This window comes from Myxine glutinosa, chromosome 2 (assembly GCF_964187855.1).
Source record: "Myxine glutinosa chromosome 2, kmMyxGlut1.1, whole genome shotgun sequence".
Taxonomy (NCBI): domain Eukaryota; kingdom Metazoa; phylum Chordata; class Myxini; order Myxiniformes; family Myxinidae; genus Myxine; species Myxine glutinosa.
This window is the reverse complement of record NC_136262.1, coordinates 14602381-14629672: the sequence shown is the minus strand read 5'-3', so window position 1 is coordinate 14629672 and position 27292 is coordinate 14602381. Positions and strand designations below refer to the sequence as shown.

Here is a 27292-nt window from a genome sequence, read left to right as displayed (position 1 = left end):
GCTCACGCACGATGACGATTCTGAAATGAGATCACCTCGATGTGGGAAAGAATGCCTGAGAACGAGACATCCATACCCTTTACCGTGTAAGGTAGCTCGACCAACTTCTTACCCCTAAAAAAGGTGAAAAAAAAACAAAATGGAGCAAGTCCAATGGAAAGAATTAAAAACTGAAACAGGAAATCAGCAACTATCGATAACATTCAATAATTGTAATATTTAAGGTTAATTTTGACAAGGCTTCCTTTTTACACCTGAAGTATTTATTTATTTATTTTCTTACACAGTACTTGAGAGTTTGCATGTATATTATACCAATGGTACTTGCACGACTTTTCAGGATATTTCCAGTTTTGGACCACACTTGTCCCTTCGGAGTGGAAGATTAAATTTCCCCCTTTTTAGGATGTGTAGTAAAGAAGATCATTCTGCGTAGACACATTCATCTGAAACTTCTTACCCTCATGTATCTCTTAAATATAGAAATTTTGGACAGACAATAATCACCATACAGAGAAGACAAATGCATAACATTTCAACGGGCTTGATGTTTTTGTTGACCAGGGATTTATTTATTTGCAGTTCTATGCACTTTGTTGTTTAGCCTGGGTCAGTTCTGCGGCAAACAAGACCAGCGGTACGGATATAGCTGATCAATCTCCCAGGAGCGACCCAGACATCCCTCACGTCTAAAGATGTTGTGCTCTTGTCTTTGTGGAGCCGGGACTGCACAGTCTTCCATAATGTGTTTCATTGTGTGCGGGGCGGTCTGGCAGAGGTTGCAGGTGTCTTCAGGTGTGTCGTTGAATCCATGTATCCACAGCGGAGACATGAAAGGTAAACACAATCAGACCTGGGAGGTAATCATTTCTCTGTGTCATCGATGGGTGGGGTTTCGTGCCCAGAATACTGTTTGGGCCTAAGTTATTTATTGTGTTTATGGTGATGTATGGATGTTTTTTTGAAGTTGGCATTGATCGGTGGAGGGACGTTTTGAAGGATGTTGTTGTAGTTTCTGTGGTGTAGTCTAAACGTGTCAAGTGATCGGTGGCTGGTTGGACATGTAGTGCACGGGTGATGAGGTTTGGCATTTGCAGCTGCAAGGAACTGTGCACCTCTCATATCCAAGTGGACTTTGATCTTTTTCTTTTTTAACATTTTTCCTTGTGTGTAGGTGCTCAATGGGTGTTAATGTGCATCCTGTGATGATGCGAAGGGGTTTGTTTTGTATGGTCTCTAGCATGATGTACGAGTCTAGTCTGGACTCGAGTCCACTTTTAGGATGCTCTGAGTCATTGCACTCGTAGTAATGGAGCACTTGTTTCCAAGTTGTTTTTTTAAGTCCTAAGAAAGCCATTATTTGATGTTTTTATGGTACTAATGGTTAAATGTATAAGTGTGTCATCTGTCATATTTCCCAAAATGCTACTTTTGTCGACAATAAAGTACTTTAAAAGATGTGTACTCTTTAGATTAAATGCAAAGTAATTTCTCCTGTAATATTAAATGTTGAATTTGATGTATACACATGTAGTTGACACGTTTACACATGTAGTTTACTATATGTTTCATTTCTATGTTAACTGTATTTAATCACGAGGCCTATACTTGTTGATAACATTCGTAAATATGTTAATTTACCAGGTTATCCTGTAGTTGCAAGTTCGGATTGGGAGGTTGGAAAATCGTAAGAAATTAATGGATAGCTCTGCGTCCACCAAATTTGGTGATATTTTTAGTGTTGGTCAGAGAAGCTCCTTGGATTTTTTTAAGGGTTCATATGCCATGTGGTCCAAGATGTTTTAATTGTAAATTGGAGATGTTGCCAGGGCTGGTAACCTGCGAGTTTTTGATGGTTTTGATGATTTTGGTTGTTTGTGTGGGAGCGAATGGCGTGTGGTGATGTTGAGTTGGAAGCAAAGTTCGAGTCGAGTGAATCTTACCTCTTTCTGTGCCCGATGTTACTTGCGTTTGCGTAATGGTCGATGAGTGTTAGCTTGTTGTTTTTCGGACGATATGCTGTCTGTGGTAGTTATGGCTGCATGCGAGGTAGGCTGGGCCAAATCAGGGGTGATTTTCAATTTTTCATACTACAAGGTTGTAATTTACCTAAAAGTTGTGGCTGGTAACAAACAAAACCATGAAATTTTTTTTCAAAAATATTGACGTCTTACGGTAAAACAGCCCGTTACCATAGCAACCGTTACAGACGACTCAAAAAATTATTAAAATCGATGATTTCTCAGGCTGTGTGTGACCCCCAGAGTTGATTCTGGTACCAAAAGATTCAGAATTGAAAGCCAAGGATGATTGGATAGCTTAACAATGTCTGTGACACAATTCAATACAACTTTTATCCCAAAAACTCATTTTTATCTCAAATTTAAGGCATTTGTTTGAAAAAAAAAAGAAAATTTTGCTTTTTAATCATAGGATAATCATTAATCAGAGCTATAGTCAAATTAAATGTACTTTAAATTAACTTTTGTCATTGATTAAGCTTTTTTGTCTCAAATTTAAGGTCTGACATTGAACATTGATAACAAAATAAAAAACCTAGTCCCAATTGTAATCAATGGAGGCCAATGACTTCTTAGTCACAACCTCAGTGGATGTTGCCAGTCCATGCAGCTTCTCCCTGACGCCCTTCACAACCCTGTATAGAGCCTGGAGCTGCGCCTCAGATTTGGGGGCCTTGTTAGTGTTCAAATCTGTGGCGAGTCCAAGTGTCCGCTCTGCTGCGTCATTGACAACTGGGAGTTTGGCCACAACTTCCTTGCCATGACGATAGCTGTCTGAGGTGGGCCACTGTGCAACGGGGAGCTTGACAAAACTGGAGTCAATACCCAAGAGTTCAAACATGCTCCAAGAGTCGTAACCAACAAAGTCTTTGAGGGCTTTACTCCCCAATTGCTGTGAGGCTGGCATCTCCTGTATCATGATATGTGCAGTCCCATGGTACCTGAGCATAGCCCTTCTCATAGTCTGCTTGTCAGATGACGTTCTGTCCGAGAAGAGTGCCAAAGAGACCAATCTCTCTGAGAGGTACCACAAATGGTTTTGTAGCTTCTCTCGGGCCACAGTCACAAAGGACAGAAATTTGGCAGGCCACTTTGTTGGATTCCTTGCGATACTGGCCTCAGCCTTGAGGAGGTTCTTCATCAGGTACATGTCGTTAGATGGTGCATCTGCAGCACTGGTACATGTCAACCACGCTTTAGTGTAGAAGACTGACATGAATGCAGCGAGACTGGTCATGTCTTCCAGCTCTTCGGGTGTGTAGATATCTCCCAGCTGCCGACGGAAGAGTGCCACCTTTATAGTGTATAAAGTCTTGCTCATCCAACGGGCGTGGTGGAATGCCCCAGGAGCTTTGATAGTGATGGTCCTCATACCATCAGAGACAGTCCCTCCAAGAAACAGCAGTGTGAGGTGTGCCAGCTCCAGGTAGTCGTGTCGAAGAGTCTCCTTTGTGCTATTGTCCATCCACGTCTGAAGGAAGGTGATGGTGGCATGTACATGGCCAGCCAGCTCTCTCTGTTGAGCAGACACCTCGACCAATGTGTAGTTGCCCTGGTCCAATTCACTCCAAGTGTTGAGCAGTCGCTTGAACAGCTGTTCATTAGGTCCTGTGGTGGGGCCATACACTATTGAGCAAGACGCCCCTCCAACCAATTCGTGGATGTGGTGCCGACACGCCAGTTGCAGAAGACTCCTGCCAAACTCAGTCTCCAGTCTTACTACGACTCCACTCTTGACCCCAGAGTTCACTGCCGTTGTATCGAAGACAAGAGCGCCTATCCTTGATGTGTGCAAGAGCGCCTTGAACGCCCTGATGAATGGTTACAGTAACAACCGAAAGCAGGCATTAAAATTAATGATTGTAAGCTGCTTTTGTTAACTTTTTTTTATTGAAATGAAGATGGCCAAATTTAAACAACGTTATAACAGTTATAAAAACTGGACAATACAAGGTTGTAAAAGACAATTTAAAGTAAATTTAATCTGATTAATGGTTATCCTATGATTATAAAGCAAAATTTTCAATTTTTTTCCATAAATATGCTTGAAATTTCAGACAAAAATCAGTTTTTTGGATAAAAGTGGTATTGAATTGTGTCACAGACATTGTTAAGCTATCCAATCATCCTTGGCTTTCAATTCTGCATATTTTGGTACCAGAATCAACTCTGGGGGTCAAACACAGCTTGAGAAATCGTCAATTTAGGCATTTTTTGAGTCGTCTGTAACTGTTGCTATGGTAACGGGCTGTCTGACCGTAAAACGTCAATATTTTTGAAATTTTTTTTCATGATTTTGTTCCTGATACTCACTCACAACTTTTAGGTAAATTACATTGAATTAGGAAAATCACCTCCGATTTGGCCCAGCCTAAATTGCGAGGGTGTTATGCCACTGTTGCAATCATTGATGCTGTTCATGATTTTGTATAAGTGTTTGGTATTGGTAGAGTGGTCTCGTGTGTGTGTGTGTAGAAAGGAGTTCCAGTTTTGTGTTTTTCTTTTTCAATAATATCTTGTTAATTTCTGTGTTTAATATTTGAATCCTTTCTACAGCGCCTTCAAAAAGTATTCACACCCCTTGACTTTCACATTTTGTTGTGTTACAGCCTGAATTTAACATGGATTCAATTGAGATTTTGTCACTAATCTACACACACAATACCCCATAAGTGGAATATTGTTTTTGGAAATTTTTACAAATTAAAAAAAAACGTAAAGCTGAAATGTGTTGAGTCAATAAACGCCTTTGCTAAGACACTCAAAATTGACCTCAAATGCATCCAATTTCCTTTCATCATCCTGGAGATGTCTCGACAACTTGATTGGGCATGATTTAGAAAGAAACATTTATATATAAGGTGCCACAGTTGCCAGTGCGCGTCAGAGCAGAAAGTCAACCATGAGGTCCAAGGAACTGTACGTAGAACTCCGAGATATAATTGTGAGGAGGCAAAGATCTGGGGAAGAGTATAAAACAATTTATAGGGTGTTGAAAGTTCCCAAGAGCAAAATGAGCTCTATCATTAGGATAAGGAAAGAATATGGAACTATCCAGACTCTTAGAGCTGGCTGTCTGACCAAACTGAGCAACTAGAGCAAGAAGGACCTTGGTCAGAAGAACCCAATGACCACGACTCTGACAAAACTAGAGTGTCTGCTGAGATAGAAGAACCAAAGGAGAACAGTCGCTGCAGCACTTCACAAATCTTGGCTTTATTGGAGAGTGGCCAGACAGAAGCCACTCCTGAGAAAAAGGCACATGACAGCACACCTGGAATTTGTACAAAGGCACATGAAAGACTCATAGCATGAGGCAAATGACTCTGTTGTCTGACGAAACAAAATTGAACTCTTTGGCCTGAACGCAAAGAGCTACGTCTGGCTGAAACTTAGCACAGCTCATCACCCATCAAACACCATCCCTACCGTGAAGCATGGTGGTGGCAGCATCATGCTATGGGGATGCTTTTAAGCAGCAGGGACTGGGAGACTTGCAAGAATAGAGGAGGTCAAGAGGGGTCTCGTCGGCGAAGCAAAATGCAAGAGGCGTGTCGTCGAAGCAGGAGGTTAAGAGGGGTCTCGTCGGCGAAGCGGGAGGTTAAGAGGGGTCTCGTCGGCGAAGCGGGAGGTTAAGAGGGGTCTCGTCGGCGAAGCGGGAGGTTGAGGGGTCTCGTCAGCGAAGCAAAATGCAAGAGGCATGTCGTCGAAGCACAAAGCAAGAGGGGGGTCGTCGGCGAGGCTAAATGCAAGAGGGTCTCGTCGGCGAGGCAAAATGCAAGAGGGTCTCGTCGGCGAGGCAAAATGCAAGAGGGTCTCGTCGACGAGGCAAAATGCAAGAGGGGTCAAAATGTGATGGGCGGGGGTTTTATCAGACCCGAAAAGCTTCAAGAATGTTCCACAGCCTCCCATTGGCTGAGGTTGGTCACGTGCTGGCTTTCAATCCTTCCTCCTCCAAGGAAGGTTTCAGTCCTCCTTCCCCCTTTCATTCGGGGAGGTTTCACAACCCATTGGTCGCTTGTTGGTGACCTGCCCCCGACCCCTCATTGGTCACGTGGGCCTGTTATTTTGGCCATGCCTTTCTGCACATTAAAAATGTCTTCTCTCCACCACACGGAGGTTTGAAATCCTGCCTAAATCAACACATATTGGTGTGGATTATTACACAATGGGAAAGGGCTAATCTTTACATTCAATAAGAAATAACTAACTACTGCAGGCTCCATGTTGTTGTGCAATTAACTAAAGGGGGTTTGCCTTTATGGCAAAACCGCAACACTACACACACTACCTACACACACTACCCACACACACTACACACTACACACACACACACACACTACACTACACACACACACACACACACACACACACACACACACACACACACACACACACACACACACACACACACACACACACACACACACACACACACACACACACACACACACGAGGGCTCTGCTCCACCTTCTGAAACCTGCATTTTGAGATAACAACCAACGGCACACAGTTGACGATGTGAATCTCACTGTATTATCGTAATCTATTATATAATACAGTCGGGTTTTTATTTTTTAAAGGACTCGTTTTGTACTTTTTGTGACATGTTTTGTACACTCACTTTTTCCCTTTATGTGTTTGTATGTGTGTGTTTAAATGTGGATTTTTCCACGGGTATCGCTACATATTTTATTCGGCGTTTTTTTTTTTAAAGCAATAGTGCCCAAAGACTAACTGTGAGAAAGATTCAACGTCATGTATAAGTCTTATGATTAAAAAAAAGGATTTTGAAATATCATACCACTTTGCACCCAAATTAACACACAAAACAAGACAACACACACAGATTCTCATGCACCGTGCCGCCTCCGTCTCACTGCAAATTTCTTCCCCCATTGTTTATCTATTCATCAAAGTCCAAGCCATTGACCATCGTAGGTCAAAGGTCAATGCACGGAGTCGTCCAACTCTTCCCCGAGCCTTGACCAGTGCCACGCACGTACATCGATAAATAGGAAAACAAATAAAGTACGATGAGGAACATTTGCACTCACCTTTTAGCCATTTGCTCAATGTTGTACCCAGGGCTAGGATCATTCGATATCTGTTGCAACAACGCAAAACGAAACGTTGTAGGAAATGTGCAATTTATATATAATCATGACGTAACACATCGCCGTCACCACCACCCAACCTGGTTATACCTTGAGTACACGTGCAAAGCGATCGAGACAGTTTCCCACGGCGATGTCAATTGTCTCGCCAAAGATACGATATCGCCGCTCAAGATACGAGATCACCTGGAGGAAGGAGATGATAAATATTGTTATGTCTGGGGGTAAAGCAATATCTAGAGCCACATAGATCTGTGGAGGGAGGTATTCGACTGTCGCGATAGGGAATCTACTTGTAATTTCTGTTAGTCCGTGTTGTCGGTTAAGATGTCTGCTTCTGAACATACCAGGATGTTTGTGTGTTAGATAGTATAGGGATTAAAGATAACGCCCATGTATGTCGAACCTGGTCATCAAACCTTTGTCCCTTATGGCAATGCACACCTGTAGACACTTAGTTGGGTCCCGAGCACAACATTAAATAATTCCCTTCCCTGACAGTGACTTCGGAAGAGAACAGGCAAAAGGAAACCAGGCCAGGACACCGCTGATGATGGCCACCGCCAGTTACACCTCCGACAGGCCTAGCCACATCGAGTGCCACGCGCTATGACCACGCTACAGGGAACGAGTGATGGGCAGCGTGGTAGGCGCGGACCTCCAGACAACGAGCATGAGAGGCGCGAAGCTGGAAGGTCCGGTGGAAGGCGCTGATTAGGTGGCGCGTCAAGGCTGACGTCACCGGGGAGGTTATTTAAGGGAGCCCCGAACGCCATTTGCATCTCTCTTGGTGCTTGGACATCATTCGCTCTCTTCTTGCTTGACTCTTGGAGACCCAGCAGTTCGTCTTGCACATCCGGCGGTTCTTGCTTGAGCAGCTTCCTCTTGCAGCACGCCCTTCCCTGGCTGTCGTGTGCGATCGGTGCTTCTGAAGCTTGGAGTGGTGTACGGGCCTCGCGGGCGTTGGCTCGCCATCTGCGTCTGCTTGGAGCAGTGCTCGGTGCTGTGGTGCTGGAGCGAGGGACCTCGTGGGTGCATGGGGGCCGAACGGAGCCCTGTTGGATGGCAGACAAGACAAGACGAGGGACAGATAAGGTGGATAATTCCCCGCAGGATCGAAGCCGCGGTCGGCGCGCTCCAGGTAAGTGCTTTTGCCACAGCCTTCCATTTTCCTTCCTCCTCCCGCGTTTCATAAGTAAAGTCCGTGTTTGGTCGTCGCCTCCATTAAAGCTGTTCTGGTCTTCCAGAACATCCCTGGTGTTAACCAAAGGGTCCACGCGACAATATCACCAATTTCCACAAAACATCACTTTTTAGAACTGCCTGAGGCTCATAGAGGAACTTGCACAGAAATAGTTAAACAGAATGTACATAAAACCATAATCAAAATAATCCATCAGCATAAACTCACGGCCCATTTGTAAAGAAATCGCATAATGGACAAAACTCAACTGGAAAGCTCTGGAATGGTTCAGGCCAGAATTGTAAAGTTAGACTCACTGACAAACTCACCGCTCCAAATTGGCCTCATCTTACTATAATTCACCAAATGTCCGTCTGTCTATCTATTCGAAGGTACCGTAAAAACTGCTGAACCGATCGCAAAGATATCGTTACGGATCTCGGGGGTCGGCGCTCCCCTTATCAAGGGGGGGTTAATCCCCTTGTCCTTTTAGCTGGCCGTCCCGAGTCCTGGGAAGTTATAACGTTCCTTCCGGTCGGTGGTAAGTAGGGTTGTTGGTTGAGTCTTAGTCCAATTACCTAAGTACTACCACCGGCCGTAAAGCCAGGAGATAACCTCCCACCCGAGCCGCAGCGTTAATGGACACGCCGAGCGAAGCGAGCCGTGACTCGGGCTGTTAACAATCACTCTAAACCCGATTCTAGCGGTTCCGAATCGTGCCACAGGTACTCAATGGAAGAAAAGACGGATGCGATCGGATTAGGGAAAACCAAGAAAGAACAAGGTAATTTATTTACAAACCAAAAAGAAGAGGAAAGGAAAGAATGTACAGGAAGAAGAAGAAGAAGGACACAGGGCAGTCTTATAACAGGCTTATTCTACGACCCCAGACAAACAGACACACACACGGGGATTGTAGCTGGTAGGGTGGAAGGTCCAGGTAGATGGTCCAGGTGATCGGGTCCCGTCTCCGGTGTCTCCGGTCCAGCGGGCGAAACCCGGCAGGCAGCTCTGTGTATCATTCAACGCGAGCGAACCTTACATATAGCGGGGGGACTGGGATGCTTCGTATGTAATAAATGAATGGCTCTGCCAAACGCACCCTCTCCAAGGTTCTCTTATAACGCCAGCGAGTGAGTCCTTCCGAGTTCGTTTGCAATGCGCGTTTCCCAGCAGGTCCTTTTTACAAGAGCGCCGCCGTATAAGTTCTGTTACAAGAGTGCCGCTGAACAAGTCCTGTGAAAGGGCTCTGCGTTCGCGCTTATATATCGCAAGCCAAGATCACTCCGCGCGCTCCAAAACCACGCCCGCCAGCGATCTCACCTCAGCCCTGGTTGGTTGGTGAGGGCTTACCGGCCACGCCCTGATGGTGAGTTGACGTGGCCACACCTTCTTTGCGCTCCGCCCCCTTTTTCCTCGAGCCGACCGCATGGTTAATGGCGGCGCTTCAGCGAGCGCTAAGGCAGCGAACGCTGCTGGCAAGGCGCGTAATGGCGTCGCTTGGAGAGGAAGGTCGCAAAATGAATGAAAGGGCCTACTCCTTATTTGATTGATGCAACGCAGATTCAACTATTGGAAACACAGCCTTAACTAAAACACATAATAATGAAATAACTGAGTTCCTATGGTGGCCTACGTGTTGCTTATGGACTAACTAGGGGTGCAACCTTTAACCTTTAATGTCATATTTACAAGTGATTATTTATTTACAAAAGTGTGGGTTCTAAAACCGCAACAATATTTTGGGTGGGTAATCCTGGGATCTCCAGGAGTAAAATAGGCTATATAGTTTTCCCAATTTCAGCTTTGGTCTCCAGCATTCTCAGGTTTGGCCTCCCGCATAACATTCGCGTTCGCATAACGTTCATTGTGACGATGTTCTCATTGTGACGATGTTGCGACGATGTATGTGTTCACGGTAGTGTTTGACGTGACGGTGTGAACGTAATTTCGCAATGTTTTTCGTTTCGTAATCCTTTAATGAACGTTTAATGTTTAATGAACATTTAATATTTAATGAACGTTTAATGCCCTTCGATGTCCGGGGCCGCAAGCGCGCTACAAAGGCCAGCGTGTACCTTTTCCCTTCGCCGTCAGGCTCGGGTAAACCGCTGAGCCCCATCCGTGATGGGGCCTGGGGCTTGAGACAGTGTCCCACGAACAAGGAATTCCCAATAAGCGCGAGTCATCAGCTCGTGTTGATTAAGTCCCTGCCCTTTGTACACACCGCCCGTCACTACTACCGATCGGATGGTTTGATGAGATCCTCGGATCAGCCCCTGCATGGGCCGTTCTCGGCTCGTGCCGGTGCACCGAAAAGATGAGCAAACTTGACTGTCTAGAGCCGTGGTTCTTAACCTGGATTCGACCGAACCCCAGGGGTTCAGTGAGCCAGTCTCAGGGGTTCGGCGGAGGTCATCCGAAACGCATTGCAATTTCTTTTTTTTGTTTTTTTTTGTTTTGTATCAATTTTGAATCTGTGTAATTACACTTATTATTAATATTATTATTATTTTGCTATGTATGTTACGAATGAATGGAAATGTTATTTGTAATTGTATTCCCATCCCATTCATGGTTTCTCTGGTCTGTGTTTAAGATAAGTTGTTTCACACTGACTGTAGTAAGTTGAATCAATGAGCAACTTGCTAATTATTCTGCTGATGGTGCTTACTTGCTTACTTACTTACTGGATTTTGGACTTTGCAGGTGTTCGGAAATTCCAGTGAATAGCCTCAATTAGCCTGCCGTGTGCCGTGCGTCATTGGTCGCGCCTTACTTTGGAGTTACTGATTAATTGAAAAGTAAGTTGGAAATGTTTGGATATGCAGGGCGGGTTCAGAGTTATATTAAAGTCAAAAGTGGATGGTGATTATAAAATATGATTGAATTACTCAGAAAATTAGGTGGAGGTGATATAACTCCTTTGGTCGCAATTCAAAAATAACAATTCGCAGTTTTCTATGTAATATTATAATGGGATTTGAGGTGACAGAGTTGAGTAGATAATAAATCCCATCATCGTAACTATAAGTTATGTTTTCTTCGTTAAAATTTCTCAGTTTTTAGAGGGGTACTGATTATATTGAAGCATGTTCCTTTTTAAATTTTTGTCATATAATTATTTTCCCGAACTCAAATAAGATCAGTTTGTTACTTTTTTTTTTTTTGCAGTATGTTGAGCAAAAAAAGGAAGTGGTCGGAAGATTACGTGCGGTACGGGTTCACGTGTTTGACCGAACGGGACGGAAGTCAGCGTCCTCAATGCATGCTTTGCAATGTCAAGTTGAGCAACTCCAGCCGAGCACCAGCAAAACTACGGGAAACTTCAAAAAACTGCACGGCGAGGGGCAGTACAAAGACGCAACGCTGGATGAATTAAAATTGAAGAGAGTCCGATTCGACGCAAGTGCTACCTTGCCCACTCTCGGCTTCGTTCCAATTGTTAAACCGATCCTCACCACGTCGTATGAAGTTGCGTACCTGATCGCAAAGCAGGGCAAACCGCACACCGTTGGCGAGACACTCATCAAACCGGCCGCGTTGAAGATGGCCAACATCATTGCTGGGAAAAGCTGCTGAAAACAAGTTGTCTCTCGTTCTACTCTCAAATGACACCATCAGATGCAGAATCGACGACATGAGTGACGACATCCTCGCCCAGGTAGTTGCAGATTTAGTCGCGAGCCTGACGAAATTCAGCCTTCAACTCGACGAGACCACCGACCTTTCGAATGAGCCAGCTCATCTTATTTGTGCGTTATGTCAAAGGAGACGAGATCAAGGAAGACTTTCTGTTCTGCAAGCCTCTCACAACAACGACAAAGGCAGCTGACGTGAAAAAGCTTGTGGACGACTTCTTCAGAAGCAACGGCCTCTCGTGGAACATGGTGTCTGCAGTTCGCTCGGACGGAGCTCCAGCCATGCTGGGATGCAACTCCGGTTTGGAGCGCTGGTGAAGGCCGATGCACCACACATCATCGTCACGCACTGCGTCCTGCACAGACACACGCTGGCATCAAAAGCCCTGCCTCCAAAACTGGCCAATGTTCTGAAAATCGTCGTTGAAACTGTGAATTACGTGCGAAGCCGTGCTCTGAATTATCACATCTTCAAAGAGCTGTGCAATGAAATCGGCTCTGAATTCGAAGTCCTTCTCTTCCACTCTAACGTTAAATGGTTATCACGAGGGAAGGTAGTGAGCCGTGTTTTGCCTTGCGTGTAGAATTAGCCCTGTTTTTGCGAGAACACCAGCATTGCCATGCAACGCACTTCCAAGAGTCAGCGTTCATCCTCGCCTTGGCGTACTTGGCTGACATCTTCGACGCACTCAATCATCTCAATTGACAGATGCAGGGCGGTGGAGTGAATGTCATCGAATCTGAAGAAAAGCTGAGCGCTTTCCGAAAGAAGCTACCGTTGTGGAGGCGGCGAACAGAGAACGACAACTTTGCGAACTCTTCGCTACTGGACGAGTGCGTGAGCGGGATCGAAGATGAGTCTGAAGTTGGAGGCACTGCTGTACCGGGGGAGTTGAAGCAAGCGATTGCCACGCACTTGGATGAGCTGGGAAAGTCATTTGACGGCTACTTCCCCGACCAAGAGCAATACCCAGCATGGGTGCGGCAGCCGTTTACTTTCGACGTTGCAACGGCAGATGTCAACGACCAATACCTCGACGACCTCATCGAACTTCAGCAGAGCCAGAATCAACAACAACTCTTCGGCACAACAACGCTCTCAACGTTTTGGTGCCGCCAAATGGAAGGGTATCCTCACATCGCTAAAATTGCCCTTGAGATCCTCACGCCGTTTGTTACAACGTATCTCTGCGAGCATGCGTTTTCGAAACTGGTGGACATTAAAACAAAGAAAAGGAGCAGGCTTGCATGCGAAAATGATTTGAGGGTGGCCCTTGCCAAAACAAAACCACGCATTTCCCAGATCGCCTCCCGAAAAGAAGAACAGAAAACGCATTAAGATGCAATTCTTCTTAATTTTTTTGTAAAAATTTGAGGGGTTCCGCGAGTGTTCGGTGGGTTTCGTTAGGGTTCGGCGCCTTTGAAAAGGTTAAGAACCACTGGTCTAGAGGAAGTAAAAGTCATAACAAGGTTTCCGTCGGTGAACCTGCGGAAGGATCATTATCGGGACAACATGAGAGCGAGCGAGACGCGAGACTTACGTGGTACATGATCGTCCATGTACTGTTTAGCCATGTACTGTTTAGATTTTGATGATTTGCGTATGATATTGTTGCGGATATGGGACTTGGCCTCAATATCCGCTTGTAAATACTCCCTTATTTCCCCAATACTCCCCAACTATCCCCAATCCCCCATTCCCTAGTCCCATTGCCTGTAAATAACACTCTGTAGAACCGACCTTCCCCTTTTTCCCCCATTAAATGTCGTGCCCAGGTCCACCGCATCTCACGTAGACAACTTTCGGACATCTTGCTAGTTATTCTTAGTCTATGTCAGTTAAGGACTCGTTTCCATTAATTCTGACTCTTCATTGCACCAGAATGTGATTATATGGCACCAGTAGTGAGTTTAGGACCTTCCCATACCTCCTCCCATCTTCTTCCCCAAACAACAACAACAACTACAACTACAACTACAACAACAGAGGAGAATGGGGGCGGCGCGGCGCGGGGGGAGTGTGCGTCCTCACACCGGCTCGGTTAGCCGCCATTGACCATGCGCTCCGACGGGGTTACCACGAAGGGGCTCCCTGTCAGCCCCTCGTCAAGGGCGGAGCCGGTAACCCCCCCGCACGCACCCAATGAGAAGCAACGGGCCGATTCCATCTGGGGCGGAGCTAACGAGCCGAGGGCGTGTCACTCCCCGCCGGATATACGGAGCGACTTACCGGACGTGACGTCAGATGCGCCCCCGACTGAAGAAGACAAGTCGCGACCTTCCAGCGCTGAGAGCGACCTCCCCGCATCATTGGACCGGACCGGGTCGATTTGTCCTTGAGCCAAGAGTGCACCTTGAGCCATCGATACCCGCTTTCCTTGCCATCAATCCCCGTGTGAGTCAGTTTTTGTCCTGTTTATCTGTCGTCTGTCGGGGCTATTATAAGAGTGTGTCTAAGTGCCTGCCTTTCTATGCTGTCCCTCTTGTCGTTGTAATCTGACCTTCCGCCCTAATATAACCTCCTCCGGAGGTCTTGAGAACTGAACCCTTGGTGTCGTGTCATTTGAATCCCAGCCGTTGTGTCCTTTTCCTTCATTGACCTAGCATAGCGCGACTCGGACAAGGTTCGAGTATAATCGGGTAACTTGTGCGGACACGGCGGCCATTCCGCTCGGCCCACCATAACATCAAAGTCGTGTCTGTAACAATTGGTGTCAGGAGTGTCGGATTCGGACCTGGGACTAAATTTGTTAGGCCCAAATTTTGGGAAGTAGAATTCGATCCGGAGCGCGTTTACGCGCTCGAGATTATAAAGGTGAAATTTGATTGTGTTTTACAAAATATAAAAACCCGAATTTTGAAAGTCGCGCTATGGCGGATCAAGACAGCTGGGGTCCGGTAGAGGAGAGTGAGGCAGGGTCGGTCCAGGACCAAATTGAGGGACGCGAGGAGGGCGAAGCAGCGAGGGTAGCAGACGCACAAATTAGCGTCGTTGCGCCCGACATGGCGGGCGCGCGAAATGTCACCTCGCACATGGCCACGGCGCCCACGCCCGCGACCGTGGCAGCGCCCCTGGTGGATTCGAACCTTTTCCTCCTGCAAATGGGGGCCCTTATGGAGAGGCTAGAAGCAAAAATGGGGGTAATGGGAAACCAAATGGGGGTAATGGGGAACCGGATAGAGGCTCAGAGTGAGCAAATGGGGGTAATGAGGGACGAAGCGAGGGGTACCGGTGAGGGGTTAGACAATAATTTTAAGGGATTAGACAAGAAATTTGGGAAGTTAGACGACAAATTTGAGGGGTTAGACAACGGGATAAAAGAGGTAAAGAATGGGTTAACGGGGGTGGAAAACAGAATGGCTGCCCAGGAGAATCAGTTAGAGGGGGTGAAAAATGGGTTAATGGGGTTAGAAAACAGTATGGAAGGCAAATTGAGGGACATGAGGGACCAAGCGGAAAGGGAAGTTAACCAAATGGGGCAGCAGATAGAGGGGGTCAGAATGGGGGTAGAAACCAAACTGGATGCTCACAGGGAGGAAATGGAGCAGATGAGGGTGGCATCTGGGCAGGAGATGCAAGTGATGGGAGAGGAGATCAGAAGAGGAGTGAGTGAGGAGGTCGGAGGAGTGCGCGAGGAGGTGAGGCACTGTAAGGAGCGCATGGAGAAGGAGGTGAGAAAGGGGACTGTAAAATTGCAAAGTGGTATAGAGGAGTTGACGCTGGGAGTAGAACAACTGACAGTGGGACAAAAGGAGTTGGGGGACCAGGTAAAGAAGAACACAGCGGTAATAGAGGGTTTAAAATCGACACAGAAGGAGATGAAAAAGGACGTAGGGGTTAATTAAAAAAGAGTGTCAGACGGTACATGAGGACCTGACGAGGAAAATGGACAAGGTGGTAGAGGTGATGGAGGTTAAAGAGCGGGAGGTGCGGGAGCACATAGAAAAAAATAAAGTGGAGTTAGAGGAAGAGCTTAAAGGGGCGCACGAAGAGATGAAGGAGGTGAAGCAGAAATTAGAAGAAGTGGAAGAAGGGGTGAGCGAAATTAAGAAGCGACGGAGAGAGGATAAGAAAGAGATAAAGGAGGAAGTAAAAGAATTGGTCCAAAGTCTGTGTTCGGATCGTGATGATGTGCTCATTAACCGGATGAGGGATTCGCAGGTGATGGAGGAGAAGCGAAGAGAAAGAGGACCCGGTGTAAGTGGTGACCAATATGGTCGTGCGTATGATGCGCCAGGGGATTTAAGAAGCTTGGGGGTCGAGATGGACCCGGGTGTTCGTGAGAGGCCATTGGTGAAGTGTGCGGCAGGTCTGGTGTGCGAAAGAGGAGGTGTGCGAGAAAGTCCGACTCTGGGGTGTGTGAGGAAAAAGTGCGTGCCAAGGAGTGAGGGTGCTGGCGAGAGTGAGTCGGTCGTAGCGCGTGTGCGAGGGAGCACACGGAAGCGCGGTGTGGTAAGTGTTACAGAGGGTGTGACGGGAGAGTGTGCGTGAGAAAGGTGTGTGACGGACAGGTGCATGGGGAAAGAGTGCGCTGTCAAAGGCAAGGAAGAATGCACGCCTGTGGTGAGTGTTACAGAGGGTGTGACGGGAGAGTGTGCGCAAGAGTGTGCGCGAGAAAGGTGTGTAACGAGAGTGCGCGCGCGAGAAAGGTGTGTAACGGACGGGTGCATGAGGAAAGAGTGCGCTGTCGGGAGTAAGGGTGAGTGCGTTGTCAAGAATGGAGGTGAGAGTAGTGAGAGTGACAAGGAGCGTGAGTTGGTTGTGACAGGTGAGCGAGGATGTACACCTGGAATGGAAGGATGCACACCTGGAATGGTAGAGCGTGAGTGGGAATGCACGCTGGAATTGGTAGTGAGGCACGTGGTTGGGTGTGCGAATGAGAGCACACCTGTGATTGTCACAGAGGAGGTGACCGAGGAGGGGGCGCGAAGAGGTGTGTTGGTGAGGTGTGCGACCAACGAATGTGTGCCAAAGTGTTCGGTGGTCAGGTGTGTGACCAAGGCTGTGAGTGGAATGAGAGTACCTGGGTGTGTAAGGAAAGGTACGAGGAGCATGGAGACGGCTGGATGTAGGAGCACGAAAGGGGTAGCGTATGCGTGTAAGAACCCAGGTGAAGCATCGACGGTAACCAGGTTAGAGGTTTTTTTTTTTTTTTTTTTTTTTTTTTTTTTTTTGTATACAAGATCGAGGCTCGTGAAAGAGCTAACATTAATCACACAAAAAGACAAACCGACACACAAAACACAAGGGGAGCGGTAGACAAGATGGTGAGAGAGGGGGAAGGACACAAAAGAGAGGGGGAAGGACACAAACACAACATTTGAGAACAGGGACATCGGGAGGACTTGGGGGGAGGTGGGAGAGGATTAAAACATATGAACACTGCAAGGACTCTGGGGTGAATTACCGGGGGTAGAAAAGATCAAGGTTTTCGATGGGGGAAGATAAGAGATGGTGGTGAACAGCTGTTTTAAAGACCTGGAGGGAGGAGTGGGATTGAAGGGAGTGGGGGAGTTTGTTCCAGAGGCGGGAGAAAAGGGGAATGAAAGAGTGAAGGTGAGCAGAGAGCCTAGACTTTGGCAGTTTAACCAGAAGAGGGTTGCAGGCAGATCTTGTGCGACCTGAAGGAATATTGGGGGGACAGAGCACAGAGAGAGCTGGGGGAGCAAGGCCGGAGAGGAGTCGGTAGAAGACAGAAAGACCACCAACCTGCCTGCGGTGAGTGAGTGAAAGGCCCTCGGCGTTGACTACATCGCAGGAGATTCCAATGATTCTGAAAGCTTTGGCCTCAACAGCGTGAAGCCGAGCAAGGTGTGAGGCAGGAGCACCAGCCCAGAGGGGGGAACAGTATTCCATTGAGCTGCGGATGAAAGCCTTGTATGTGGTGAGGAGCTCAGGTGTGCCAAGGAAGGACTTCGCACGACGGAGGATGCCCAGTCGGCGACTGGCTTTGGAGGCCAGCTTGGAAATGTGGTTTTCCCAAGAAAGATCATGGCAGATAGTGAGACCCAAAAGCTTGAGCGACAGAACTTCTTGGAGAGGATTGTTGAGAAAGTAGATGGGAGGGTTGTCCAGTCGGTCCTTTCGGAGAGACATTGTAAGAGTGTGAGATTTGTCAGGATTGAAAGACATGTTCCACTTGTTTGACCAGTCTGTGATTTTGTCCAGGTCTGCAGAGAGTGAGGAGGCTGCAGACTGCCGATCTGAGGGATGAGGAATGGAGCGACAGAGAGTAGAGTCGTCAGCAAAGAGATAGAGAGGATTTTCAAGAGAGTCAGAGAGATCATTGATGAAGACCAGAAAAAGCACAGGACCCAGAACACTACCTTGGGGAACTCCAGCCTGAACAGGAAGAGGAGATGAGAGAAACCCATTCAGGGCCACACGTTGACTACGACCAGAGAGGAAGTCCGCCAGCCATGCGTGGAGATTTCCATGGATACCAAAGGAGGAGAGTTTGGAGAGCAGAGCAGGGTGCCAGACCGTATCGAAGGCACGTGAAATGTCAAGGGAGACAGCTCTAATTTCCTGTTTGGCGTTGAGGACCTCCATCCATTGTTGAGAAAGCAGAAGCAGCATGTCCAGAGTAGAGTGACCAGGTCTGAAACCAAATTGATGATCAGAGATCAAGCCATTGGAGAAGAGGAAAGATTTAATATCTGAAGCAATGATGGATTCCATGACTTTGCTGATAATTGGGAGAAGGCTGATTGGTCTGTAGTTGCTGGGATCTGTTTTTGCACCTTTTTTGTGCAAAGCGGTGATGTTGGCTGATTTCCAAGCAGATGGCAGATGACCTTGAGCAAAAGAGAGGGTGAAGAGAACAGAAAGAGGGAGTGAAAGTGCAGAAGAACATGATTTTAGGACCCGTGGGCTGATGCCGTCAGGACCAGTTGCAGAATCAGAGTCGAGGGTTGCCAGAAACTTTTCCACCTTGTCAGGAGGAAAGGACACAGAGTCCAGGAGCAGCTGGGTACGACTGGGTACGGTGGGTACAGAGAGGGATGGGTTTGGGACACAAGATTTAGAGGCAAACACAGAGTTGAGGCATTCAGCTTTTTCACGTGCGGAGTCAGCCGTTAAGCCGTTTGAGGTGAGGGAGGGGATGGAGGGGGAACAAACACCAGAAACAGATTTGACCAGACGCCACCAGGATTTGGAAGAGGGAGACAGATAAGAGAGTTCGGTCTTGAGAATGGTGAGATATTGTTTCCTGGCTCTCCTGAGGGTGGACACACACTTGTTTCGGGCTTTGTGAAAGGAAATGAGATTTCCTTCCGTTGGATTTGCTTTCCAGGAGACGAAAGCAAGTTGTTTCAGGGCAACAGCCTCACCACAAGATTCCGTGTACCATGGACGGGAGGAAGGGTATGACAACTGAAGACGAGATGGTATAAATCTGTGCATGAGAGAGAGCAATTTACTTTGAAACTTTTAGTTAGAGCGACTTTTAGCCGGGTCGGGCCCTCGGTGCGTGCTGGGCCTCGCTTTGAACGGCCGCGTCCGTGCTCCACTAGGCGGAGCGGGCAGCCCGATAGAAAGGGTCGTCATGGCGACCACTTTTTGTTGAGGCAGTCCGGCAGGTCGAGATCGGGACATTGGATGGCTCCACGCCGAGATGGTGCGTGGGATCTCGGTCCGGGTAAGCCCCCGTCCCTGCACCGAGTGCCGGACGCATCCAGCCGCTGGCACCACACAACCCGCATTCATGGCTTGGCTGTACGAAGCCGGGCTTTGGACAGGAATTGGCGCACCGAGAGGCATTAGTGAGTAGACTGGGTGATGAGGTTAGTGTTTTGGACCCAAAATTAGAGAAAAACAAAATTTGATGATTGGCAAAGGATTGGCAGTAGTGATTGGCAGATGATGGGTAGTGATTGGCAAATTTTTGATTTGTGGAAATTTGATGTGCAAAATTGGTAGTGAGCGATGGGCCCGGTGGGTAAGGGGGGCATCCCTGCCACCCTTCCCATGTGGGGCAAATGCGCAATAGCTTATGGGGTTGATGGCAGTGAAAACTAGCCCGGGTGGGTTAGGTTATATTGTAGGGATCTAGCGGAGATGACATTAGGTGACGTTAAGGTTAGATAGTGACTGATACCTGTAGTGGGGACGCAGGTAGATTAGTATGGATGATAATGACGTGGGAGCGCAATAGTTTAAAGGGACGACTGGGAAGCGCAAGTTTCAGAAGGGAGTAGTTAGCTGAGATGATGCCGTGTGTGTGAGAATTGAACAGGTGTGATTGCACAGGTGTGCAACTGGACAGGTGTGTGGAGCAGTGTATGAGTAGTGAGTGTTGTGGATCAGCACGAATGCGCTTGGGGAGAGAAGGGTGCAGGTGGCACCAGGTGTGAGAGCACAGGTGTGCAGGTACAGGTGTGTGGAGAGAGTTGGAGTAAGTGGTACGGAGTGGTGTGCATGGTGCGAAGGTGTGGATGGGGGAAGAGTGGACCCCTTTCACGAGTACCCGGGGCGGGTAGTGTAAGTGTTAGGTAGAGGGTATAGGTAAATTGTGGTTGGATATTGGCATTTGTGGTGCGGTTGCAGAATGGTGTTGTGGATGGGTGCATTAGTGTTGTGGAAATGGCTGGGCGTGTAGCCTGTTAGTGTGTGTAGTTGGTTGGGCACTCCACCACTGTGAGGATGTCGGCCAGGTGAGGCCGCAGGTGGGCTCTGGGAGCCGTTAGTGTCAGTGGGTGCCTGAGGATTCCGGGTGTGGATCGGGCAGCCCAGTGCCAGAGAGGGCACCGAGTGGGGAGAGCGCCAGAGGGCCTTACCCAGGTAGTTAGGTTAGGGTAAGGAGCAGGTAAGCTCGGAGGCAACTGCAGTGGTGGAGGTGTGCAGGTGGGTAGACCCGCTGGGAGAGGTACACGCCACAGCCCAGAAATTGTGCGAGGGCACCGGGAGATGAATCGGGGGAGTGAGACCCCAAATTGAAAAGCACCACAGTTTGGCCAATGGGAATTGGTTTTTTAGAACCCATAGTGTAAGAGGGCCAATGGTTTGGCCGGAGAAAGACCCCGGGTAGTGTAAAGTTGTTAAAGTCATTTAGGAAATAGTTAGGATTGATGAACCTGTCGCACCATACGCAGCCATTTACCTGTGGTGATGATGATGACTCCACACCTGTGTTTTCTTTGTTTGTGTTGCAGAAATGAGAATTGCTGTGAGGATTTGTGAGACGCATCACGACGTGGATGAGACATTGGGGTGATTCCATCTCTCCCTCCCTAGGAGGGACTGATGATGAATTGGTAATGGCAAATTATGATGTTGAGTTGGAGATGGCAAATTTTGATGAAAGTTGAAAATGGCAAATTTGATTGGTTAGGAGGGAGAGAAGACGAATTTGGTTTATGGGAGGAACGGGGAAGACAGTAGGGATGTTTGTTGATTTGTAAAGTAGATGTTTATGGGTAGTGTTGTGTTTTGTGGATACAGTAAGGGGTAAGGGAGGGGCCATGTAGGTTACCTGGTGGGGGGGGGGGGGCGTACGGTAGGAACGTACCTGTCTCACCTGGTTCCCATGTGCCCCCAGTGTGCATCATCTTATATTGCGTGCACTTTTGCGCCCTTACCACCTTACTCACTTGTCTGCTTCTTTTGTCTCCCACCTCCGAGGATCTGGCTTTGGGGCAGAGAGAGAGGAGAGAGAGGTGCTGGCTTCGCAGTTGTGGGCCTGCACTTTCGCTGCTTGCTGCTTGGATCGATACACCATATGGACCGCAATGTTTGTGGCCACCCACAATGGACCGCAGTTCTTTTGCGGCCAAGCACCACCCGTGGAAGGACCTATGGGTCAACGTGGCACCTATGCCAAACAGGTGAACCACTAATAGTTGGCACCCTGACGGCCACAATAAGGAAATGGACGCGGTTGGCGCCTTTCTTTATTTTTTTGAAAGAAGCCAGAAGGCCACGTGCACCACACGAAGAGCAAGAGACACCTGCAGGGTTAGGGGTTGTTGAATTTATTTTTATTCATTGAACAATGGTGACTGCACCGGATGGTGCTGACTGTGTGATGGGGTGGTGCTTTTGGTGCTGGGAAGGGGTGCTCTGCACATTATTAAAGGCCGTAGGCCACAGAGCACTCGTGGGTTGGTGTATCGATGCTGGCATGCGTGCTCTCTCTATGCATAACATCTGCATGTGTTCCTCCAAAAACAGGTCCTGGATCGTAGTGTAAATATCAGCGTAGTCTTGTAAATAATGCTCCCTACCGGCTGTATGTTTAGTTTGCGAATTCTTTCCGGATTCGGTTATCCTGTGGGTGTGTTTCTGTGAGGAGAAGGGTGCAACGTCGCAGGGGGACATATTTACTCATTTGTGAATATCTGTAAAACTGTCGCACTCAGGGTAGAGTTAATAGTAGAGGGAACTACATCTGAGTGCCACACTAAAATAGGTAAAAATTTATCGGGTCGGGACGCCCCGAGGGTAGAGAAGGGTGCAATGTTGCGGATATGGGACTTGGCCTCAATATCCGCTTGTAAATACTCCCCTATTTCCCCAATACTCCCCAACTATCCCCAATCCCCCATTCCCTAGTCCCATTGCCTGTAAATAACACTCTGTAGAACCGACCTTCCCCTTTTTCCCCCATTAAATGTCGTGCCCAGGTCCACCGCATCTCACGTAGACAACTTTCGGACATCTTGCTAGTTATTCTTAGTCTATGTCAGTTAAGGACTCGTTTCCATTAATTCTGACTCTTCGTTGCACCAGAATGTGATTATATGGCACCAGTAGTGAGTTTAGGACCTTCCCATACCTCCTCCCATCTTCTTCCCCAAACAACAACAACAACAACAACAACAACTACAACTACAACAACAGAGGAGAATGGGGGCGGCGCGGCGCGGGGGGAGTGTGCGTCCTCACACCGGCTCGGTTAGCCGCCATTGACCATGCGCTCCGACGGGGTTACCACGAAGGGGCTCCCTGTCAGCCCCTCGTCAAGGGCGGAGCCGGTAACCCCCCCGCACGCACCCAATGAGAAGCAACGGGCCGATTCCATCTGGGGCGGAGCTAACGAGCCGAGGGCGTGTCACTCCCCGCCGGATATACGGAGCGACTTACCGGACGTGACGTCAGATGCGCCCCCGACTGAAGAAGACAAGTCGCGACCTTCCAGCGCTGAGAGCGACCTCCCCGCATCATTGGACCGGACCGGGTCGATTTGTCCTTGAGCCAAGAGTGCACCTTGAGCCATCGATACCCGCTTTCCTTGCCATCAATCCCCGTGTGAGTCAGTTTTTGTCCTGTTTATCTGTCGTCTGTCGGGGCTATTATAAGAGTGTGTCTAAGTGCCTGCCTTTCTATGCTGTCCCTCTTGTCGTTGTAATCTGACCTTCCGCCCTAATATAACCTCCTCCGGAGGTCTTGAGAACTGAACCCTTGGTGTCGTGTCATTTGAATCCCAGCCGTTGTGTCCTTTTCCTTCATTGACCTAGCATAGCGCGACTCGGACAAGGTTCGAGTATAATCGGGTAACTTGTGCGGACACGGCGGCCATTCCGCTCGGCCCACCATAACATCAAAGTCGTGTCTGTAACAATATGATTTAACGGATGTTTATATGAATCGTTTAAAATTAAAACGCCTTCAATTTCTAATATTTTACCTTTTCATTTGGGCTTCCCAATTGAAGCCTCGCCTGTAGGGCGGGTACTGTTGCTAGTCATCCTAATTCACACATTTCTTTTTTTTTTTGTGTACAGAGTCAAGGCTCGTGGGAGAGCGAGAACACCGAGCAGAGCAGGAAGCAACAGGACAAAAAGAACAGCAGAGAGAGAGAGAGGGGGAAACCCCAACAGCAGGGCCGAGAGACAAAATCGAAGGAGACTTGGAAAAACAATGGGTGTGGGGAGGTGGGGGAAGGGAAATGTGGGGTAAGGGAGGACGCATCAGTTGGACAAGATGGCTACGGAAGGAAACTCTCAGGAAGGTAAAATTGGAATCTAGAAGGAAGGAAGTGGGTAGGGGAGAGGATTAACGGGGATAGAAATTTTTTATGGCTTTGGGTTGGGGATGATCTAAGATGGTGGTGAACAGCTGTCTTGAAGACGTGGAGGGAAGAATGGGATTTCAAGAGCATGTGGAAGTAGGAAGTAGATTCCACAGGCGGGGAAAAAGAGCAACGAATGAGTGGAAGTGAGCAGTGGTTCTATAATTTGGGAGGTTCACCAGGAGTGGGTTGATGGTGGACCACATAGACCTTGTGGAAACAGGGTGTGGTTGGGGGGGGGGGGGTGGGGGAGGAAACGAAGCACAGCAAGAGCAGAAGGTGCAAGACTAGAAAGGAGAGGGTAGAAGACAGAGACCACCGAGCTGTCTGCGATGGGAGAGTGAGAGGCCCATAGACTCAGCCCCATCTTAGGAGATTCCAATAATATTGAGGGCCTTGGTTTCCATGGTGTGAAGCAGAACAAGGTGTGAGGAAACATGGAGCTTGGTTCCAGCTCAAATTAGTTCCAGGCTGAACTGATTCACAACTTCCTGGACAAGGTGCAGATCATAACATGCAGGACAGGTATCCCTATACCAAATAATCCACACCTGTGAGGAGTGATTGCTCCATGTGCTGGAATTGCAATTTAAAATATACCAATATGCCCATTGTGTGCTGGTATCCTGGCCAAATATTTTGCTTGAATGGTGACCCGTCTAATTAGCACTACCTGCAGTATGTCGGAGTGTGAGGATTTGCTGAAGCTGGATATGCCAAATGAGAATATGGCACAGGCATGATGGGCCAAATGGCTTTTACATTGTGACTTTACCTGGGAAATCCGAGTCGCATAATTAGATAAGCTTGTAGTTATTGACCCATTTACCTATTATGTACACTAGTGAGGTACCCCTGCTACACGCGGGTGGGAGGCTAGAAGCAAACAGAATGCAGAAACGGCTAATGCTAAAGCATGAAACCAATAAATTCCACATTCCTGTAGCACCTTCAGTCGCACGTCAGACATGGACAGCAAGTTCGTGAAGGACTTACATGAAAAACGTACCCGTTGGCAAACAAACGGGTACGTTTGTTCCATATCCATTACCCAGTCAATAGCGAATCTGCATATGGCAATCCACGAATTCACGTTTCAAAAGTAGAAAACGTCACGGCATTCCGTCATTCACTTGAACTCGAGATCTCTTTTTTCATTCCAAACAGCATAACTCCAATCACAAATGAAATAACTAATATAAAAAAATTAACTTTTAACAACATTCGTGACAAAAACAAATATTTAAATCCTGATGTGAAGTTACGTACGGTTGGGTGAATACAATTACGAATTCAAAATCGTAATTGTATTCACTCAATTCCAATCATCAATTGATACTTTAATAAAACGATTAACACGATTAACGTTTAACGATTTAACATTACGGTTGAATGACGGTTGTATTTGGATATTATCAAACCTGCGCATTGCCTCATCTGTCCACTTCCGCATTCGTGGCAGGTTCATAATTGTCATCAAAATCTAAACAGTATTTGTAGAATTTCAATAAAAGCCACATCACTGTTCATATCGGTAAATATTATTGCATCGTGTTTGGAAAAACTGGAAAACTGGAAGAAAAGAAAAAAGCAAATTGGGGAAAAAAACACGGAGGGTGGGTATGGGAGTACGAGGTTGGAGTGGAAGAGGAACAAGGCTCATTTCTTCTTCTTCTTCTTCTTTCGTATGCAGCACATGGCTGTGGGTAGCATCGTTCGCTGAGGACAACTGCTGTGCTGCTGATGCATGTCCCCGAAGGTTAGAGCAGGAATTTGAAATTTGTTTAGGGTGCCCGCGATAGCTTGCCTACTTTTCGCAGAGGACACCGTGGGATCTTTGACGTACGTACTAATGCCGAAAGACAGGACAGTCAAGTTTAACGTCCATCCTTGGGACAGCACACACATTGAGGAATCACCCTGCCTGTGAAACACCAGGTTGAACGTTTATAGCTGGGTCGAGATTCAAACTTGGGGTTCTCACAGCTTAGAGGTGAGTGTGTGTGTACCTTTAGGCTCTCCTGCCAGCCCATTGGTGGGGTCGCTTCAATGGGAATGTGCCGTTGAGCCTTCCAACAATCCTTATGAAAAGTGCCTAGTTTATCAGCAAAACAAACAAATGAGACCTAAAGAAGACAGATTTTTTTTTTTTGTTGTTGTTGTTGTTGTTGTTGTTGTATACTGAATCGAGGCTCGTGAAAGAGCTAACATTTACTTCACAAACAAATCAACCAGACAAACAAAATATATAAAAAGCGGGAGTGGAAAACAAGATGGGGAGAGAAGGTGAAGCACACAAACACAACATTTGAGAGCAGGGAGATGTGTGGAAGGGAGAGGGCTTGGGGGGAGGAGGCATGGGAAGGGGGGGGGGGGTGGAGGGAGAAGTATAAAACACAAGGACACCAATGACTTCCAGGACAGAAGTTGGTATTTCAAAAAAGTGGAATTGGGGTGAAATTAGCGGGGGTAGAAAAGATCAAGGTTTTGGATGGGGGAAGATAAGAGATGGTGGTGAACAGCTGTTTTAAAGACCTGGAGGGTGGAGTGGGATTGAAGAGAGTGAGGGAGTTTGTTCCAGAGGCGGGAGAAAAGAGGAATGAAGGAGTGAAGGTGAGCAGAGAGTCTTGATTTTGGCAGTTTGACCATAAGAGGGTTGCAGGCAGATCTTGTGCGACCTGTAGGAATATTTGCGGGACAGAGCCCAGAGAGAGCTGGGGGGGCAAGGCCAGAGAGGAGTCGGTAGAAGATGGAAAGACCACCAACCTGCCTGCGGTGAGTGAGTGAGAGGCCCTTGGAGTTAGCTTCATCGCGGGAGATTCCAATGATTCTGAATGCTTTGGTTTCAACAGCGTGAAGACGAGCTAGGTGTGAGGCAGGAGCACCAGCCCAGAGGGGAGAGCAGTATTCCATTGAGCTGCGGATGAAAGCCTTGTATGTGGTGAGGAGCTCAGGTGTGCCAAGGAAGGACTTCGCACGACGGAGGATGCCCAGTCGGCGACTGGCTTTGGAGGCCAGTTTGGAAATGTGGTTTTCCCAGGAAAGATCATGGCAGATAGTGAGACCCAAAAGCTTGAGTGACAGAACTTCTTGGAGAGGATTATTCAGAAAGTGGATGGGAGGGTTGTCCAGTCGGTCTTTTCGGAGAGACATTGTAAGAGTGTGAGATTTGTCAGGATTGAAAGACAAGTTCCACTTGTTTGCCCAGTCTGTGATTTTGTCCAGGTCTGCAGAGAGTGAGGAGGCAGCAGACTGCCGATCTGAGGGATGAAGAATGGAGCGACAGAGAGTAGAGTCATCAGCAAAGAGATACAGA

General features: G+C 47.6%; 1 protein-coding gene and 1 long non-coding RNA gene across 4 annotated transcripts in view; one reads left to right on the top strand and one right to left on the bottom strand.

Annotated features, from left to right (window-relative positions):
• Positions 1 to 27292, bottom strand: part of OSGEP (O-sialoglycoprotein endopeptidase) — a 53417-nt gene that overhangs the window by 19129 nt on the left and 6996 nt on the right. For all 3 annotated transcript variants that reach the window (XM_068108693.2, XM_068108692.2, XM_068108691.2), the window contains 3 exons: positions 7229 to 7324; positions 7079 to 7128; positions 36 to 114 (listed from right to left, as the gene is read on the bottom strand). In XM_068108693.2, the coding sequence (XP_067964794.2) occupies positions 36 to 114; positions 7079 to 7128; positions 7229 to 7324 (225 nt within the window). The remainder of the gene's footprint in view (positions 1 to 35; positions 115 to 7078; positions 7129 to 7228; positions 7325 to 27292) is intronic.
• LOC144891004 (uncharacterized) lies at positions 467 to 5263 on the top strand. Its single transcript, XR_013622626.1, has 2 exons — positions 467 to 2049; positions 4405 to 5263. It is a non-coding gene; the product is annotated as an uncharacterized LOC144891004 (long non-coding RNA).